Source organism: Haemaphysalis longicornis, unplaced genomic scaffold (assembly GCF_048455015.1).
Source record: "Haemaphysalis longicornis isolate Haplotype H1 unplaced genomic scaffold, Haemaphysalis longicornis Haplotype H1 scaffold_4, whole genome shotgun sequence".
Classification (NCBI taxonomy): domain Eukaryota; kingdom Metazoa; phylum Arthropoda; class Arachnida; order Ixodida; family Ixodidae; genus Haemaphysalis; species Haemaphysalis longicornis.
This window is the reverse complement of record NW_027526361.1, coordinates 39,608,360-39,625,604: the sequence shown is the minus strand read 5'-3', so window position 1 is coordinate 39,625,604 and position 17,245 is coordinate 39,608,360. Positions and strand designations below refer to the sequence as shown.

Below are 17,245 nucleotides of genomic sequence, written 5' to 3'. Positions count from 1 at the left end.
ATGGTCCACCTGTTGTCCGTCATCCGCATTACAAGACCTGCCTAACGTCACTTCTCTCGCCTAATTTGAGCTAGAAAGTCTTCGACCTGAGTTTGTTTCCCTGTTTACAACGCTGTTTTGTTGGGCATAAGTCTTACCCCTGGCATACTTCTTTCATGGCTTTTTGGCCCGATAGAAGCTTTCTTTAGAGGTACTTATTAAAATCCCAGGTTTACGCGCCATACGTCATCACCAGCAGCGTACATTTCGTGTATGCCAGTCTTCCTAGTGACAGTTTTGAACACTTGAATTCAAATTAAACCTTAATTTTGAACACTAATCGAAAGAAGCCAAGCCTCCACTAATTCTAAGTTTATTTGCTTCTCATGATCTATGTTGGCTTTAATCACTTCTCGAATATAGTCTTAATTTACTTCTAGTATTTCATTACGCCCCCCCCCCCCCCCTAGAAAGCGCTCAAGGTCCTCGGACTTTTTTCTGATGTTCTCCTGTAAGTTGATCCACTTATGTCACAAATATGAGATAATTTTTATCAGCAGATTATCTGCAAATGTTTTTTTTATCAGCAAATGTGCCCATTATGGGTAGAATAATCAGAATTTTCTCCTTTTATTAAATTCAAAGAAAGCTTGCTGGCGCGTCATCTAAGTAAGCTACATGCCACGTACAAAAGAGTTTTCTACCGATAACATTTTTTCTTACGTCATATTGGGGAAATAGAATATCAAAGATATTGACACGAACCATGCATTGGATTTGTTTATTTATGTTTTGTCTTTACCGCCCGGCTGCGCCGGGCTGTGTTATCGGTGTCCCAAGTGAAGCGCGTGTTCCATTCTTTCTTTCTTTCTTATGCCGCATGGATTATCTCATTTGATAGTAAGAATATTTCACCCTAACGTCACTAGCCTAGAATAGTCTTCTTTGATCTACAGTGTTCTCGATGTAATTCGACGGTTTGAGAAACACTCGAGCCGAAAGATAAATGACAGCAAAGCAGACGCCGCGGCATTCAATTTCCAGCACTCGCCTGCGCACGTCACTTTGTTGACGGCTGCTTCGCCTCCTGTTTCAGTTGTTAGGGGAGCTTCGCCGCCTGCTTTAGTTCTTTGAGTTTTTAAGGGAGCACAAGTTCGCTCCAATAAACTTGTTTTTTTTTTCCTTCAAAGCAACTGCGTCGTCTTTGGCTTCGTGACAATATGCACATGAAATTGCCAACTGTCCTATCACTCAGGCACCACGCCCCCCCCCCCCCCCCCCCATCCCCCGCATTTTCCACCCATTTTTAAAAAGTCATGAGCCATATCACTTTGTAAAAGTGCATGACTGACCAGCGGAGCTTATTAGCACGCCACATAGAGGTGTCACACAATTTAGGTGAAACGTATGAGTATATTTTATGTATCTTGAGCCTTAACGGCTATCATTCATACGAAAGAAACATACAAACACACACACCCTTTTATTTGCCTCTACAGATCTCAAAAATTATACCTATGAATAACTAATCTGCTCAAAATACATACATTGAAATGAAAAGGCACAAGAGCTTAAGCTGTGATTCCTGTTGTAATTTTGAACATGGTGCCTATTATCAACTAATCCACTGGAGATGCGCATCAAGTGAGGAGACGTATAAGCTTATGGTCCAACTTATGTTTTAAACGGCGTGCGACTTCGATTGTGACCGCGTGATAGTAACGCAGTAACACTCTTCGGAGTGTTTGTTTTCCAACACCTCGCGCTTTAAGGAGACGAGCAGCCTCGAAAATGTTTGTTCGCAGACTTGAAAAATGCGTGGAACCGTACCCATTAAGTTTCGCTTTTAAAAGAAGTAGTTTACTTCCTGCGTTTCACCCAACAACGTCCACAGAACGCGTAACGCGCACTTTCCTGCTTCTAGTCAACCGCGTCATCGTAAGCCAACTGCCGGCACCTCGCTGCCGTATTCGTGGAGCTTAGTATCCAGCGGAGGGTGGTCGCGGGAAATTCCCTCGGGTTTGAGGCATGGGGCGGGTTCGGTGGAAGCGTTGCCTATCCGCTCGGAGTAGGCGCTAATTCCACTCGTGTATGCGCGAGCACAATGGTTGCGGCGGCCATTAGGAAGATGAACGAGCGAGGTTCGGAGGAGGAGGGGGCAGATACAGCACACGCAGGCTGCTGGGAACAGCTTCTTCGAAAGGTGGACTCATTGCTTGCGCGCGAAAAACAAAGCTGTTGCGAGAAGAACATGCACCGGAAGGAAGAAAGAGCGTTCAAGCCATGTGGGCATAAGCGCGGCTGACTCGTTAATCCTTCGGCAGACTGATATAGCGAATTCGGGAAGAGCGATTTCGGACGTGATACCATTTGTCTGCGAAGCAGGGTGAGACTCACACAATAACGATAATGTGGCAAGGCTTTGGTCACCAACCCTTGGTCCAATCACACTCAAAGGCATTGGCCTTCTTCGAGAGAAGACAGGTCGAGTTACCAACCTAGAACCTCCGGTTTTCGGGAAGTAGGCACGACGAATTATTCTGCGTAATATGGAAGTGATCTTTAACTTCCCGGAAGCAGGAAAAAACTAAACCGTCCGAACACCTTATTAACGCCAAGACCAACGGGAGCTGTGTCGCTCGCGTTATTTGCCGCATGGGCCTCAGCACTCCTTTACTTCCTGCGTACAGCTATGCTCAGAATACTTTCATGAATCATCCAACCACCTTTTTTTCAAATGTGATCGCTTTTGCTTTCTGTCCAACTGTTTATAAGTTTAAATATTGTGGAATGGTGTTTTGGCAGACGTGCACTGTAACCATTTTCCCCTCATTTTCTTTGGCCAGAACCCCGGCCAGAAGTTATAGGTAAATAAATAAATAAATAAATAAATAAATAAATAAATAAATAAATAAATAAATAAATAAATAAATAAATAAATAAATAAATAAATAAATGTTTATAAGTACATAGAACCTTTCCGATAAGGCAAAAAGACGATTACGGGGGACGCTAAGAATGTGAAGGCGAAATGCAAGTTGCTTATTTTGTTAATGCGATCTTAAACTTTCTGTTAAACAATGCGGTCGTGCCCGTCACCACTTGACCATCCCCCTGGACAGCACCCTACGAAGCCCGTTCCTGTCGCTCGCCATCGCCAGGAGCCTGCAGTTCGCCAGCCTCGGTACATAACGCCGCTATTCAAGTAACGTTTGTCAGTGCGTTCCTTTCCAGGCGGCTTGCATTGACGGGCGGAAGCTCCCTGCCCTCCCCATGTGCTGCTGTTTCTCTTTCCTCCGCGGCGCGGCCCTTTCTTAGAGCTCTCCTCCGACCCTTCTTCCACAGTGCTATTTCCCTTTCCTGGCGCCCCATTCCCAATCCACGCTCCCCGTACAATGAAGTTTTTACCACAATGAAGTTTTTACCATAATAAAGTTTTTACCACAATAAAGTTTTTACCAACCAACCCGGCTCGTCCAACTTCAACCTTTCTTGCGTCATCTATTTTCTGAATCCTACAATGCGCGTGCTTGAAACATAAGATTCAAGAAAATCTGTTGGGCACGTTGGTGCATTATGATTTTAAAAAATAGAGCGCGACTTAGACATGTAACGACAGTAAAGACGACAGTCCCGTAGTCCTTCTTTACTGTCGTTGTCTAAGTCACGCTCTATTTTTTTCAATCACAAGATTCAAATCTTTCGCAGTAAAATGAAGAAGTTACCGAGTAATTGTATCAGTAAAAGGGCAATAGCATTGTGCTTGAAACTTGAGATTTGACGCTTTCGCCCTAAAAAATTGACAAAGTTACTGGGTAACTGAATGGGTTAGAGGGCCAAAGAATTGTATTTTGTTCAGCCGAAATTTGTCATACACACGGTGTTTTGAGTAAGATAGGTGTAGACAAACGCCGTTTCAGAATTTGTTATGCAAATATGATACGCAGTGTTTGTGATTGGTTTATTGCACGCCCTTGCGAACCGATATCGGTCGTGTGCGCCGCTTTTCCGTACACAAAGTTTCTTGGCTATGGTGGGCATTGAACGATGGTGCCAGCGGTCATAACTAGAATCGTACTCCAACGAGTGCAACCCGCAGCCCGTAAGTTTCCCGACAGCGTGTTTCCAAAGCGCTTCGGTGCACAGCGCCCACCCCTTGACATGTGTGACGTCACTGCGCGCTATTCTATTGAACTCCTGCTGAAAGGAGCTCGCCGTTCGGGCTGGGTGGCGTTGAGGGTGAGGTCTGGGTACTGGCTGGATGGTCTGCGTTAGAGCTCCAGCGGATACACTTTTAAATTTATTTGTTGCAATTTTTTTTTTTCAATTTTACGTGTTATTTTTTTTGTTAATAATGGTGGTGTGGTGTGTTTTAGGCCGCTTTATGTTCCGGGCGCAACCTATGACCACGTTTCATTAGCGTTCTGTATCGCACGAAGAGACTTGTCACGTGGGCGCCTAAAAATACGCTTCCCGACACCTAGAGCTCACCACGAGCCTTTTCGTTACTTTTTAAAGCTTTTTTCCAGCTCACCTCCGTGCCCCTCCTAGAGATGGGTACGACTTTTCCGCGCTGCTAGTGTTCCTGGTCACATGAAAGACTCAATAAACTGGCACGACAAGTGGCGCCACCTGGTTAGGTATTTTATTAATATTGGTGGGCTGCTGCATTGAAATTATCGGCACAGCATGGTTCAAATAAACGTTTTAGCGTTTTGAACACATCGTGACTGATTGACTGACCAACCGGCCGACTGACTGATTGACTGTCTCACTGTCTGTGCGACTGACCATCTTACTGACTAGACGCCAGTGTCTAGTCTCGATGCCGTTTATTGAGGAAGCGAATCCGAGTCCAGCCGCTGGCTGCGGCTAAAACATGGCGTCAGAACAAGCAGCCCGCTCTCACGCCAGGGACGTGATCGCGTGAACCCCGGTCTACACGAGGGCATGAACGCCGAGCCCGGCACATAGCGGTATGTAGCAGGAATGGACATCGTCCTGCAAGATATAGAGTCTCGAACTAGCAGGGGGGGAGGAGTGCTATATGCCGCTATGTGCCGGGCTCGGCGTTCACGCGCTCATGTAGCCGCCCGGGGTTCACGCGCTCACGTCCCTGGCGCGAGAGCGGCTGCTTGTTCCGACGCCATGATTTAGCCGCAGCCAGCGGCTGGACTCTGAATCGCTTCCTCAATAAACGGCATCGAGACCTGACACTTCCATAGAGCTGCAGAGCGACAGAAGTAACGTAATAAGGAAACTCTAAAAACAGGGTTATCGGTGCGGTAACTGCATGTTAGCACTGAGATAGTACTATAAAACGAAACTACATGCGCCACTACAATCCCACAGTCACGTTTCTGGACGGCGGCTTTGGCAGCAGGCCGCCAATCACACTAGCAAGTCCATATGACGTCATAACAGCTTGACAGGAAACTGGCTCCTGAATAACCACTGCTTCATGCGTGTTCGTTGTCACGATTAAGCACGGGAGTGTCAAACCGGCCGGATCTCGCCGCCGTGAAGAATGAAAGCTCTATAGCCGCCTGTGTAACGGGGGACCATGACGTCATCGGGCAGTCAGCAGCACGCGAGCTCGAATGTTGACATAAGGGAGCCGTGTGCAAAAGGGTGGTCAGAAGGTACATAAAACTAAGCGTGGACCAAACGGAGTGGCGTGCGCCAGTATGTACGATCCGGGACTGGCAACAGATACCGAAGCATTACTCGGAGCCCGCCGTGCCTATCAACAACGTTTACGTCGTCAGCGACCATGTTACTGATCAGCGCTGAGGCAACTACCGCCAATCTGGAATAGAGCGTTCAAATTTTTGAGTGGTTTAGTTTAATGTTTGCGATCAAATTGGCATCACTGGGATAGCGACAAAGCAGTTCTTTGAATAACGAGTTCTGTGTTATGTCTTCAAACTTCTTTAAGCCCTCCTAGAAGAGATTCCAGATCCGGGAGCAGAGTGAGAATGCTATAATTACTTATGCGTTCTTCATTTGCTTAATTGCGCGTTGTTCTTCCACAATTTTGCTTGCGCGTTATTTTACCGGTGCCTCGCCATATGCAAGAATGTAGGGAAGTGTACATAAAGAAATGTAATTAGGGCTACTATGAGCACCAATCTTAACTATGTAGCTAGGCGTTGTTGGTATAGAAACCTCCGAAACATGACGGAGCAGCCGTTTAAAGTGTTTGGAGTTGAGATGGGGAAATACAGCTTCGGACATGGAGAGTTCCATGGAGCACGCTCCTGTATAGCCAGAACCAGTAGACTGGCAATTCAGCCAGCTGGGCGGAAAAACAACGAAATAGCCCCGGGGGAGTGCCTTCAGCAGTGTAACAAAAAGATATGAGCGAACACAAAAAAACTTAAGATTTTTTCAATGCACTCATACTTGAGCTCTATTGTTTTTGATCCATACCAGAATCCGTAATACGAGGAAAGAAACTAGGGTTTCGAGGGTTTTAGCTTGGCTATATCAAGTTCGTTCTAGCAGGCTTCGAAGTCCGAGCCATAAAGCTGTACCACTGCTGCACCATATTTGATGGGCAACACTACTCTCAAACGCTTCCACCAGAACCAACTTAAAACAGCACCTTAAACATATCTATGCTCTGCCTTGACTTTGTAATGTATCAACCAGAGTCTAACAATAGCCATCGTAAACGATAGAAACGAACCTTGCCATTGCTAGAAAAAAGTACACAAGTTTAGCGCGTTCTGGTTCCCATTGGCGGCAACTGGGCCGTCAGCGTTTATTGCGAGCTGAGCGATCTGTCCATCTGAGTTCTGCCAGCGTCCACGGCCGAGGAAGGCTCAGGCAGGCCCTGAAAGAACAGGGGTAGCTGTGCTGATGGCCGCTTGCCGCGAGCCCCGACGAATCCCGGCGGCTGTTCCAGAATCACCTCTTGCCGGCGTCCCCGGGCACCGACAAATCCGGGCGGAACTGCGTCCTGTGGCGGAATGAGGAGAAGGGGCATGTCTTGGTCAAACCGAGCGCCGCTACCTAAACTATTCATTAGGTTACGGCGAAACTGCGAAGGATAACGGGAGCAAACAACGTGGAAGACAATTTTAAAGCGTTTCCGGACAAATCCCAACGCTGACAAGGCGACCCTTTTTTGTCAACAAGTCCTAAAAATGCGCGTCTTGGCCATTCACGCATGGTGTGAGATTTTAAGCTTTACCTCTGTTAAAATATTTTAGAGCTGCCCTGACGACTGACCTTGTGCCGTCAGATTGAGGCGTGACGTACATAATCGTAGATATTTGACGTAGGTAGCATGGAGTGCGTAATCGTCGTCTGGGATTTCTTTGGGTTAAATGCTCTCTGGAATACTAGGAAAACCGAATAATTGGCTCAAAAAATATTATAAAATTTTTGTGAAGCAGAAAAACACTTGGGCCCGTTTGCCCGTGTGTATAAGTTCCCGATTAAGTTCCCACTTACGAATAAGACACAAATAAGTCGAAGTCGGCTACTGCAAATAAGCCGGTTGCCAGAAAACCCGACGGAAACGCTACCTTAACCGAGTGTTTGTATCAGTGTCGGGCTAACGACTTATTAACTAGACAGCGCTAAAATCGTAGTTGAGAACTTATTCCCGCACTTATCGCATTCGGGCAAACGGGCCCTGGTTTCAAAAATTCTTTCCTGGGGCCAAAATAAACACTTAACCAGTCAGTTGGCTAAGTATAGATGAATCACTTCAAATAAAATTAACAAGTGGGCACTGACTTCATTTGCCTGCAATACGCAGCTGCATAAATCGTGCTGTAAGCGCTTAGTTTACATTTCCTAGTGTCGCTTAAATATTGCGTGGTAAAAAACAAAACTGAGCCGCAAAACAAGTTTTCAGGCAGATTGTGCCTGGCTCAGCATGCTACAGCCTTTGCAGAAGCGTTCCCGCACATCACTTTGTCACGTGCAGAACGACAAGGGACTCTTTTGTTCTCTTTTTAGAAAACGAAATGGAGTTGAGTGCCTTTCGCATGACTGGCACACAAGAGAAACCAAACAAAGCCACAGTCAGTATAAAAGTAAGTGACTGAGATGAAGCACAGGACAACAGGGCCGGTTCTCCAATCACCAAATGATCACGAGGACCGCAATCTCCTTTTCTACTACCCGCGTGCACATATCTCCACAAGAGCTGCCTCAATGCGTTGCTGACTTTCCGCAATTCTTTAGCTCGGGGCTAACAAAAATCCCAGGTAGCATTACCCGAACTCGACACCGCTTGTCGGCCGCTTTTCTGGGCAACCTTATCCCCTTGTATCGGCTGGTCAAAAGAATCCACGCACTGTGCCACACTTAAGGTATGAGTCCGCTTGTATGTAAACACACAAGATGTAACATTTCCCTTCGCTGAAATCACATACGGCGTACCGCGTGACACTCAATTCAGAGCTTCTACTGTAGTTTATGTTTTTTTTTTATTGCGGCACCCAGATAGCGACGCCTAACGCAGCAGTCTGAAATAGACCGTACATTTGCTTTGTCAAGCTCTAGAATAAATCTGTGTTGAGTGTCTCAAACCCGTCCGCAGCTCTCCAAAATATTATTGAGTTTACGCTTTTTATCCGTTGCATACCGTGTTACTGCACGTTACTTGCACCAAGTTGTTCAGCTTTTCAAAGCCTGACAATAATTCCATCATTTTAGACCTGTATGTCGATATGCGATCATGCACACTCTTTAAAAAAAGGTTGTGGCATTCACTAACGGAGCACTAGCAGGTTACTTGTCCCAGCATACACTAGGTGCTTAGTAACTGGAGGTAGTAAATGCATCACTAGTCAGGGTTACTAACTGGAGCAGGCAGTAAGAACCACTACCTGCATTACTAAAGTTAAAGCGATAACACCCTTCGTTGCTACATGCGGTTACTAACTGGCCATGCATAACGTAGTCATAAGCACGACCTTAATCTAGTGTATACTACTTTCTTACACCCACTTAATTTCCTAATCATGCAGTTGCTAGTTGGTGGCAAGGCCTACGAACCATAACGCGAGGTAGTAAGGTTCGTAAGAAGTTAGTAAATACGGCCGTTACTACCCTTTTACGACCTTTTTTATTAAGAGTGCAGAACCTGAAAGATCTAACCGGTCTACGTAATCCTTTTTCAGCCATTTCCCAACACTCGGCTGGTGACTTTCTTTTTCTTTTTTGACGGAGGAAGACAAAGGAATAGGGAGAAGTGTTCTGCGAGGTTACATGCAGTGGGCGGAGCATGGAACATGTCCCGGCAGATGAACGAAAAAAATGTATGACCTGCACGTCGCCGCTCTCGGGCGATCGTTTCCGCAGGAGAGCGGCGTCTCGCAGCAGGCGCTGCAGGAGATTGGCGAGCTCGGCCCCGCTCTGCGAAGAAAGAGGACACAGGCAGCAGATAAACGGAACCCTCGAAAAAAAACTTTTTTGTGAAGAGTGGTATTGGGGGTAAAGCCTTACACCAACAAGTATCGGATTAAGCCAAGAGAGAGCAAGACAGAAAGAATGAACACTCATTCGAGCGAACAGGGGTGGTTGAGCCGTCACTCGGTGGGGTGGAATGGCCTCAGTCCAGGTTCCCTTGGCCCTTGGCTGCCGCCCTAACACGGGTTACCAGAAAGATCTGGCCAAGATGCAAAGTCTGTTTCGGGGATTATGGCGCGCGAAAAGCACGGACCTCGCCCATTTCTGTCTGCTCTGCGACACTGCGAATTGTTCACCTAAGCATTGCGGACCAAAGGGATGAAATGCCCCGCTTGAAACAGCTGCCTTGTTTTATTTTTATTCTTGTGTGAGTTTCGCTTGATGAGAGCATAGTTCTCTCTTTTGCTTTTCAGTGATTCCCTCTTCTGGTAGATAAAGCTGAAAGTGCGATTTTCCAGAGGTTTGTACTATAAAATAAAGGCAATTAGGAATGGTGCACTTCCAATACAACCGAAGCTACATCGTAAACTCCTCTGGTCTGAAATTAGAGACGGTAGTTCCAGAGCTAAAACCTTAGCGGTAGCTGTAAGGGTAGACAGTCAGAGAAAGTCGCAAAACCGATGAAGTTGCAATTCGCCAATGCTAGGGCACGTATGGTCCCCATTGCTTATGTTAACCTGTACGTGCATCATCACTGATTGCAGTTGTTTTTTTTTATTAATAAATTTACACCTAAAGTGTGGCTTTACTGCGCATGCGAAAGCGAAGGAAATTTGTATTTAGCCAGAGGAGTCCGTTTCTAATAAATCAGTTGTAAGTCCAGTGCCGTCTGTGTCTGTATTCTCCCCTTGTGTAGGGTCTTAACACTGGTCCCCACTTCAAAGACATTATGGTAAAGCTCAACCACACATTATTTTAGTGTAGTTACTGAGAACTATAATTGTATATCCTTCACGCAACTCAAACATCAGCATGGAAACCTTTTCTTGTGATTCAAATAACGTTTTGAATAAATGAGCATGTCTTTCTTGCGAGGAGGAGCAGTATAGGCGTTGCGTTACCATGGCAGGGGCGTTGCGTTGCACGCTCCTAAGGTAAGCCTCGGGGCCAGCTCCATACAGTTGCACGTACTGAGCTTGGGCCGTGCGCAGAGGAACCAGGGCTGCCAGGAAAAGCAGTAGCGGCCCGCACCACGTCAGCTCCTGCATGCTGAGCCAACTGCACAGACAAGTATTAGCAAGTGTTAACCATCGAAGCAGTCAAACTTACACGGGTGATTAAAAGAAAGGCGAACGACGGAGCGCACAGCCTCTGACGTATGGTGAACCGTCTGGCTGCAAAGTCCGTAAACCCCACGCATGCGCACTTATTTGAGAGCGGTTGAGAGTGCGGTCTACATTTACGGGAAATGCTTGATCAAGAAGCAACGCCGGTCGTTTATTTTGAGGCGCCTTTTCATGATCATATGCTCTGGCGTTGTCCCTCACTTCGGCGCCCTCAAAGCATAACCGAGGAAGAGTGGCGCTCCGACTTGGAGAGCCCCGATCTACTACACCAGCTAAGGGCCGTCCATAGGGCCCACGACGCGGCGGAGAGGCTCGGCCGTCCCGTCCCCACGTGGGAGCGGCCCGCAGCGCTGCCGCCCTGAACAGCGGCGGTGCTCCTCAGGACCTTCAATAAAGTTCATTGTCTGTCTGTCTGTTTTCACGCTGCGTCGCTACCCATGGTCGCTACTGAGCATGATAATCTTTGAAGAGCATCATGCTAGCTGCAATCAGCCAGCTGTGGGCTTGGCTCCCGAATGTAGTAGATAACAGGATGCTCAGTGGCGACAGAGCATAAAGACGCCTAAAAATAAACGACTGGCGTCGCTTCTTCATCAAGCATTTCGCCTAACAGCAGGCCGCACTACCAAACACTCTGAAAGAACTACGCATGCGCGCAGTTTACTGACAGTGCAGCCAGACGGTGCGGAATGCGTCGGAGGCTGTGTGCTCCGTCGTTCGTATTCCTTTGATTCTCTCCTGTACGTCTAAACTAAAATCCAAATTCCAATATTCAAATTTCGGGGTTTTGCGGGCCAATCACTGCGATTTGGGTATGAGGCGCTCTGTAATATAGGGCTACAGATTAATTTACGCAGCCCCAGGATCTTCAACGCGAGCTGAAATCTTGACAAACGGGCGTTCTCGCTTTCCGCTCCCATAAAAATCACGGCCGCCCTTGGCAAGGATCGAACCTCTTTCCTCGGGCTCAAGCTTGAGCCATTGAGCCACCGTAGCGGACACAGAAAATTGAGAGCGAAGATGGTGGCTGACCTTACTATGCGGCCTATACTGGGCATTCTAAATGCTAAGGGCACGGCTGGACGTAACGTAGACCGCGTAGTCCCATGAAATGTGTCCCTGAAGGAGGGAAACAGCGCAAATTGGACAAGCATGAGAAGGAGGTAACGACAAGATGGCGCTGACTTACAACAGTTGATTTTTCGACTTTCGGGCACAGATGTAGCAGCACAGTAAAAAAAAATACAAGGAAACGAAGACTAACAAGATAGTGCTCCTTATCACCAGCACTTGTCACTCAGCACAATAAGAGACACTATCTTGTTAGTTTTGCTTTTCTTTGTATTTTTTAACTGTGGGGGTATATATGCTGCCGAACGTCGAAAAGTAAACTAAGTCAGCCTGGTGTCGTCGTTTCCTTCTTCTCGTGTTTGTCCAATTTCGCGCTGTTCACCTCAGTCAAGACCATGAACCAACTTGCCCAAGCCTCAATCCTAGAAGTATGTCCCATTTTGCTACATCTGGCTTCATAGAGAAATCTCAGCCGTCGCACAGCCGAGATAAGGAGACAGCTGCAGAAAAAAAAATGGCTGCTGTTAACCGGCTGTGGCAGAGCGTTTCTTTTTTTTTTTTTTCTTTTTCTCTCTTCTGTGTCCTATTCTTGGGCTGACCTCACAAGTGGACCGGTATTTTGGAAATCAACAACGCCAGAGCAACTTCCAACGTTACTGCAACTGTAATTTTGCAGTAATGCCGGCAGTAGTGGTGCAAAAAGACTGCTAGTGCCACTACCATCGCCAATTATAATTTTAGTGGCTGATTCTACAGTCGTACGCGCCAGTATTTGCCTAACATCTAATACGTTGTCTAATACTTCCTTCTATTCTCTCCGATTTGCTAGGCCCTGATATAAACTGATATAGACCAAAATTACTTTGAGATCGGAGTCCACCGGAGGAACAAGTGCCTACTTACCGGATAGCCCAAGACCATTAATATGCAGTGGCTTTTCTGTCTACACTTATGCAAATTATGAATATGTCTGTATTTAATTTTTCGCGTAGGTTGAATACCACATTTTCGCACCACAATCCCACATAGGCACTGTGGATAGTTGAGCGAAAGGCGCGAGCTTGGCTACGACGGCTAATTGTTACGTTATTGGACCACTCTGCGGTGCGTGTATTTATTAATTAACACAAACTAGGAAGAAGGCGGAGGAGTAAAAGCGATCTAAAAGGATAAATGCAATCGCACTAACACAGCAAAGCGACGGTTAACAAAGACATGGTCAGAACTAAAACTTTAGGAGGCCAGATATCAAAGTTTTCAGTTCTTAGCTCTGCAATTTTTGAGCGCAGGGATACTTGCGCAACAGCGTTACTCACCTGGAGACGGCGCTCAAGTAGCGAGGAAGTCACAGTAGCAACAGCCAGCCCCATCCTTATATACCCTACGGCCGAATGACTCGTCGGCTGCCGCTTCTCCACGACGTGCGAAAGTGTCGCCGAAGCTGTCCTGACAGGTGGCGAACGGCCGCGCTAATAGAATTCGCTCGCTAATTTGACCCTGATCAACGGCAAGGGGTTTTAAATCTGCTTAGCGGTACGCGTGTTCGCCGATACGGCGCAATCAACGCACATTCCAGAGTGCACTGATCGCCGCCCTCTGTCGACGTTGTACGTTCCCGCCTCATTCCCCAAGGCGCAGTTCGGTGCAATGCTACCGACGCTGGTAGCCAACCCGCATTGTCTCTGTTGCTGGCGAACTAGAGAGCATGCTTGTATCCCTCCACCTTGAGTACAAAAAATAGTTCCCTAATCACACGCCTTAATCAACCTTACAAGTAAGACAAACTTTCCTGGACGTTGCCTGATAGTTGTGTACAAGCGACCTGATAGAGGTGCGTGTAACGAAGCTGGATGCGTGTACATGTGGAGGTAAACGGAGTATAGGTGCACTCCATTTTGCACGCGCCCTGCACGCAAGTGTGGGAGCGAGGCGTGGGATTTTCTTGCGTGGGATACGTCCCTGTGACACCGCCTCGACCGGCCTAATCGACGCTCGTAACGGCCTCCCAAAATAATGCACGCCAAGGGAGGATTGTGTTGTCCGTGACGCACGTTTTCGATAAATTGTCCTGCTGTTACTACTCTTGTTTTCCACCATCCGCATGTCGCGGTTGAAATCCTAAAGGTCGGTCGTCCCCAGCGGCACAAATATCAAATCAAAAATTGCGGGCTATTTAAAGAGGCCCTGCAACACTTTCTTCAACTTTTTTTTTGAAATCTTAAATGCTTGCAGAATGTAGTCCCCCAGCACACCCAGCACTTAGATTAGGGGGGTCGCAAAGTATTTCAGCCAAAATTTACTGCTCTGTGCCCATCAGATAACTTAGAAACTCGCTCAAAAGATCTTTCTTCCTTTCCCGGTCTTGACGTTCTTCTATGGGGCGAATACGTCACTAAGGCCATGTAGCGGTTGTTGGCCGGTTTTCCTTCAGTTTCAGCAATGAACGCTTTTCGATGGCAACTTCAAATATAAAGCCACAGAAATAAAGCAGAAACAGAAGGCGTATCTGGTGCGATGAGCAAATCACGCAGCGCCTATCGGTGCTGGCGATAAGTATAGCTTTCGCGGTAGTTCCAGACGCGAAGGAAAGAGAGAAAGTGCTTATCGAAAGTGTCGCAGGGTAACTTCAGGCATCGTTGGGGAAGGTGACGTAGAACCTGCTGGAACCGTCTATATGGTCCATATTCGACATAAATAACGCGCGGCCGCCGGCACTAGTCATGCATGTTCCATGCATGGTTATTCAACCCGCCGCGTATCTCTTTATTTTCACTGGAACTGCGCAGAGCAGTCCGCACTAGTTCCGGCAAAAAGCCTTTCGGAGGTTTGCGTGTCGGCTGTCCGAGCTTTTTATGCGTACAAATAACAGCCGCGAACCCACCTGGAAATGGCGAAGCCTCTGAAGTCGCGCCTGCGCAATGAATGAGCGTGACGTAGCGACAGAGAGACTGCGCGCGCCTCGAAGTAAAATTGCAGCAATGACAAAGGTATTGCACCGCGTGGCAAGCGCTTGTTTTCGTTTCAGCGCTTTAGGTGAACTAGGATAAAGTTAAAGTCGTTCCGCTCAACGTGAAGGCTGACGGAAGTGCAGAGAAAGTGATTTGCCATAATGGGCTGTAGCGCCGTTATCCGCTCAGTGCTGCCACCCAAAGCAATTCAAATTTCCCCGCCTCCGTAGTGCTCGCGCACCCCGAGAGAGAGAGAGAGAGAGAGAGAGAGAGAGAGAGAGAGAGAGAGAGAGAGAGAGAGAGAGAGAAAGAGAGAGAGAGAGAGAGAAAGAGAGAAAGAGAGAGAGAGAGAGAGAGAGAGAGAGAGAGAGAGAGAGAGAGAGAGAGAGAGAGAGAGAGAGAGAGAGAGAGAGAGAGAGAGAGAGAGAGAGAGAGAGAGAGAGAGAGAGAGAGAGAGAGAGAGAGAGAGAGAAACGTTTATTTGAGCTTTCTGAAATGGGAGTGGTGCCCTAGTGCGGGAATCCATGAGGTGAGCAGAGAGCCTGTGCTCTGGATGCCAGGAGTTGCTGTACATCCAGATGGTCGCTGGTCAGGACCGTACCCAGAGGGGGGATTTGGGGGTTCGAACCCCTCCCGAAATCTTTTCCAGGCAGCACGTAAACAATACTTACTGTTGCTTTCAGCAAAACTATCCCCTTCCCAAAATTCATAACCCCCCCCCCCTCACCGGAAAAAAATTCTGGGTAAGGCCCTGTCGCTGGTTACCAGGTTCTCCACAGCTCAGGGGTGGGAAGAGGGGATTGGAGAGGTGGAAGTTCGGGATTGCGCCCACACTGTATTATAATTTGAGGTAAAACTGGCATTCAGCAGATTATTGAGTTGGAAACATGTGACGCAGGCGTTCCTAACTAAATGAACGCGTGTGCTGCCGGTTAGTTACATATACTTTGCGTCAGATGTGCTTGCAGATTTTTTTTTTTTTTTTGCGTTAAACAACGGGGAGATGTATGACAAGCGCCAGTGTTTCACGAGTTTCGAACGGTTACGACTACTTAAACCGCTTGGTTTTCGAAGCCTCTGAGGAACGCCCTACGACGGAACGCCGGGCTTTAGTTGGGTCCGTTATCTCGCGGCACCACCTGATTCCGGCAGTCGTTTGACATCGACCGTTACAGCGAGCTACTACGACAAGTAGAGCCCCTAAAGGGCTCTGCAGTTGGAAGCAAGCGACGGTGCCTCAGAAGAAGCATCTGAGATACCTTCATTTGTTCTTCTTCTGAAGCAGAAGAAAAACAAATGAAGGTGTCTCAGCAAAAAACAAAGAGGCATCACAAGCAAATCTTGTTGTCTTACAGGAAATCCAAAAATAGATCAATGGTATGGGTGCTATAACGGATGTGCAACATTTCGTTTAATTTTTCAGGCACTCCTGCTGATCGGTGGGCCAGCCACCCCTTCCGTGGAGCACAAGTTATGGCCTGCCACCCCGCATCCTCTATGGCAGAAAAAAAAGCAAATTTGAAAATCACCTACTTGAAATTTAATTCAGATCCGACTAGATCCTAATCAAGGCGTTTCTTTTTTTTTTTTTTTTTCAGCCTTCTACTTTCCCACTCTCTTCATGTGAGAGGATCTGTTGTTTATCGTCCCCTGAGTACTGTCCCTCATTAGCTTTAACAAAGCTTGGCCTTTTGTACTCTTGCCCGCGCTGTTCTTTTTCTTCCTTTACGCTCGCCTGGGGCGGAGCGCGCATTGTGAAGGCAGCATTGCATGCGCCCGGGCCAAAGGCGCGCGTAGAACGGCAAGGTGCCGCCTCCGGTGTTGTCAAGCCGCTGCTGCGGGGACGTCGTCCGGTAGGAATGTGTTTCCATTTCTACCATTTTGATTCGCGCGCGCCGACGCTTTCTCAGCGGATAAATCGATGCCTCGCTTTCCGAATGAGGACGCTACATAGCTCAAGGAGATGTTCCCGGTTGTGCTGCTTAGCGACATCCTTTTCTTGCCCGGGTTTTGGTCTCGGTGGCTCATTTTCCTCCATATTGTACGATAATTCGATGTGTCTAGAGTGCCGTCCCACGGCTTTGTAATGCCATGTTCAGACTACCGACGCAAAAGACCCGCCGCAGTGGCTCAGGGGTTAAGGCGTTGCGCTGCTGAGCACGAGGTCGCGGGCTCAATTCCCGGCCGTGGCGGCCGCTTTTCTGATGGAGGCGAAAAGCAAAAACGCCCGTGTGTACGAGATTTTGTCGCACGTTAAAGATCCCGAGCTGGTCAAAATTAATCAGGAGCCCTCTACTACGGCGCGCCTCATCGCCTGCGTTACGTAGGCGCGTTAAAATTAAACCCTACAATCAATCAACCAACGCAAAAGCCATATCGTGACCTATGGACGTAAAAAAAACGGCGTGTCACGCAGTTCGGTTGGCTGAGACATCAAATTACGTCATTCTTTAAAGTTATAACGACAGTTGCGGCAACACTCTGAACCCGGCCTAAGCACTCTTAAAAAAACGCCGCGTCTAGCCGTAT

The 17,245-nt window shown here is 47.5% G+C and overlaps 1 protein-coding gene across 1 annotated transcript; it reads right to left on the bottom strand.

Annotated features, from left to right (window-relative positions):
- Window positions 1-6,699: 6,699 nt before the first annotated feature.
- LOC144180316 (uncharacterized) lies at window positions 6,700-13,433 on the bottom strand. The gene is made up of 4 exons (XM_077708687.1): window positions 13,085-13,433; window positions 10,473-10,629; window positions 9,268-9,357; window positions 6,700-6,943 (listed from the first exon to the last, which is right to left on the bottom strand). The coding sequence occupies exons 2-4, from the start codon at window positions 10,617-10,619 to the stop codon at window positions 6,746-6,748; spliced, it is 435 nt and encodes a 144-aa protein (XP_077564813.1). The 5' UTR covers window positions 10,620-10,629; window positions 13,085-13,433; the 3' UTR covers window positions 6,700-6,745.
- Between the last annotated feature and the right edge of the window lie 3,812 nt (window positions 13,434-17,245).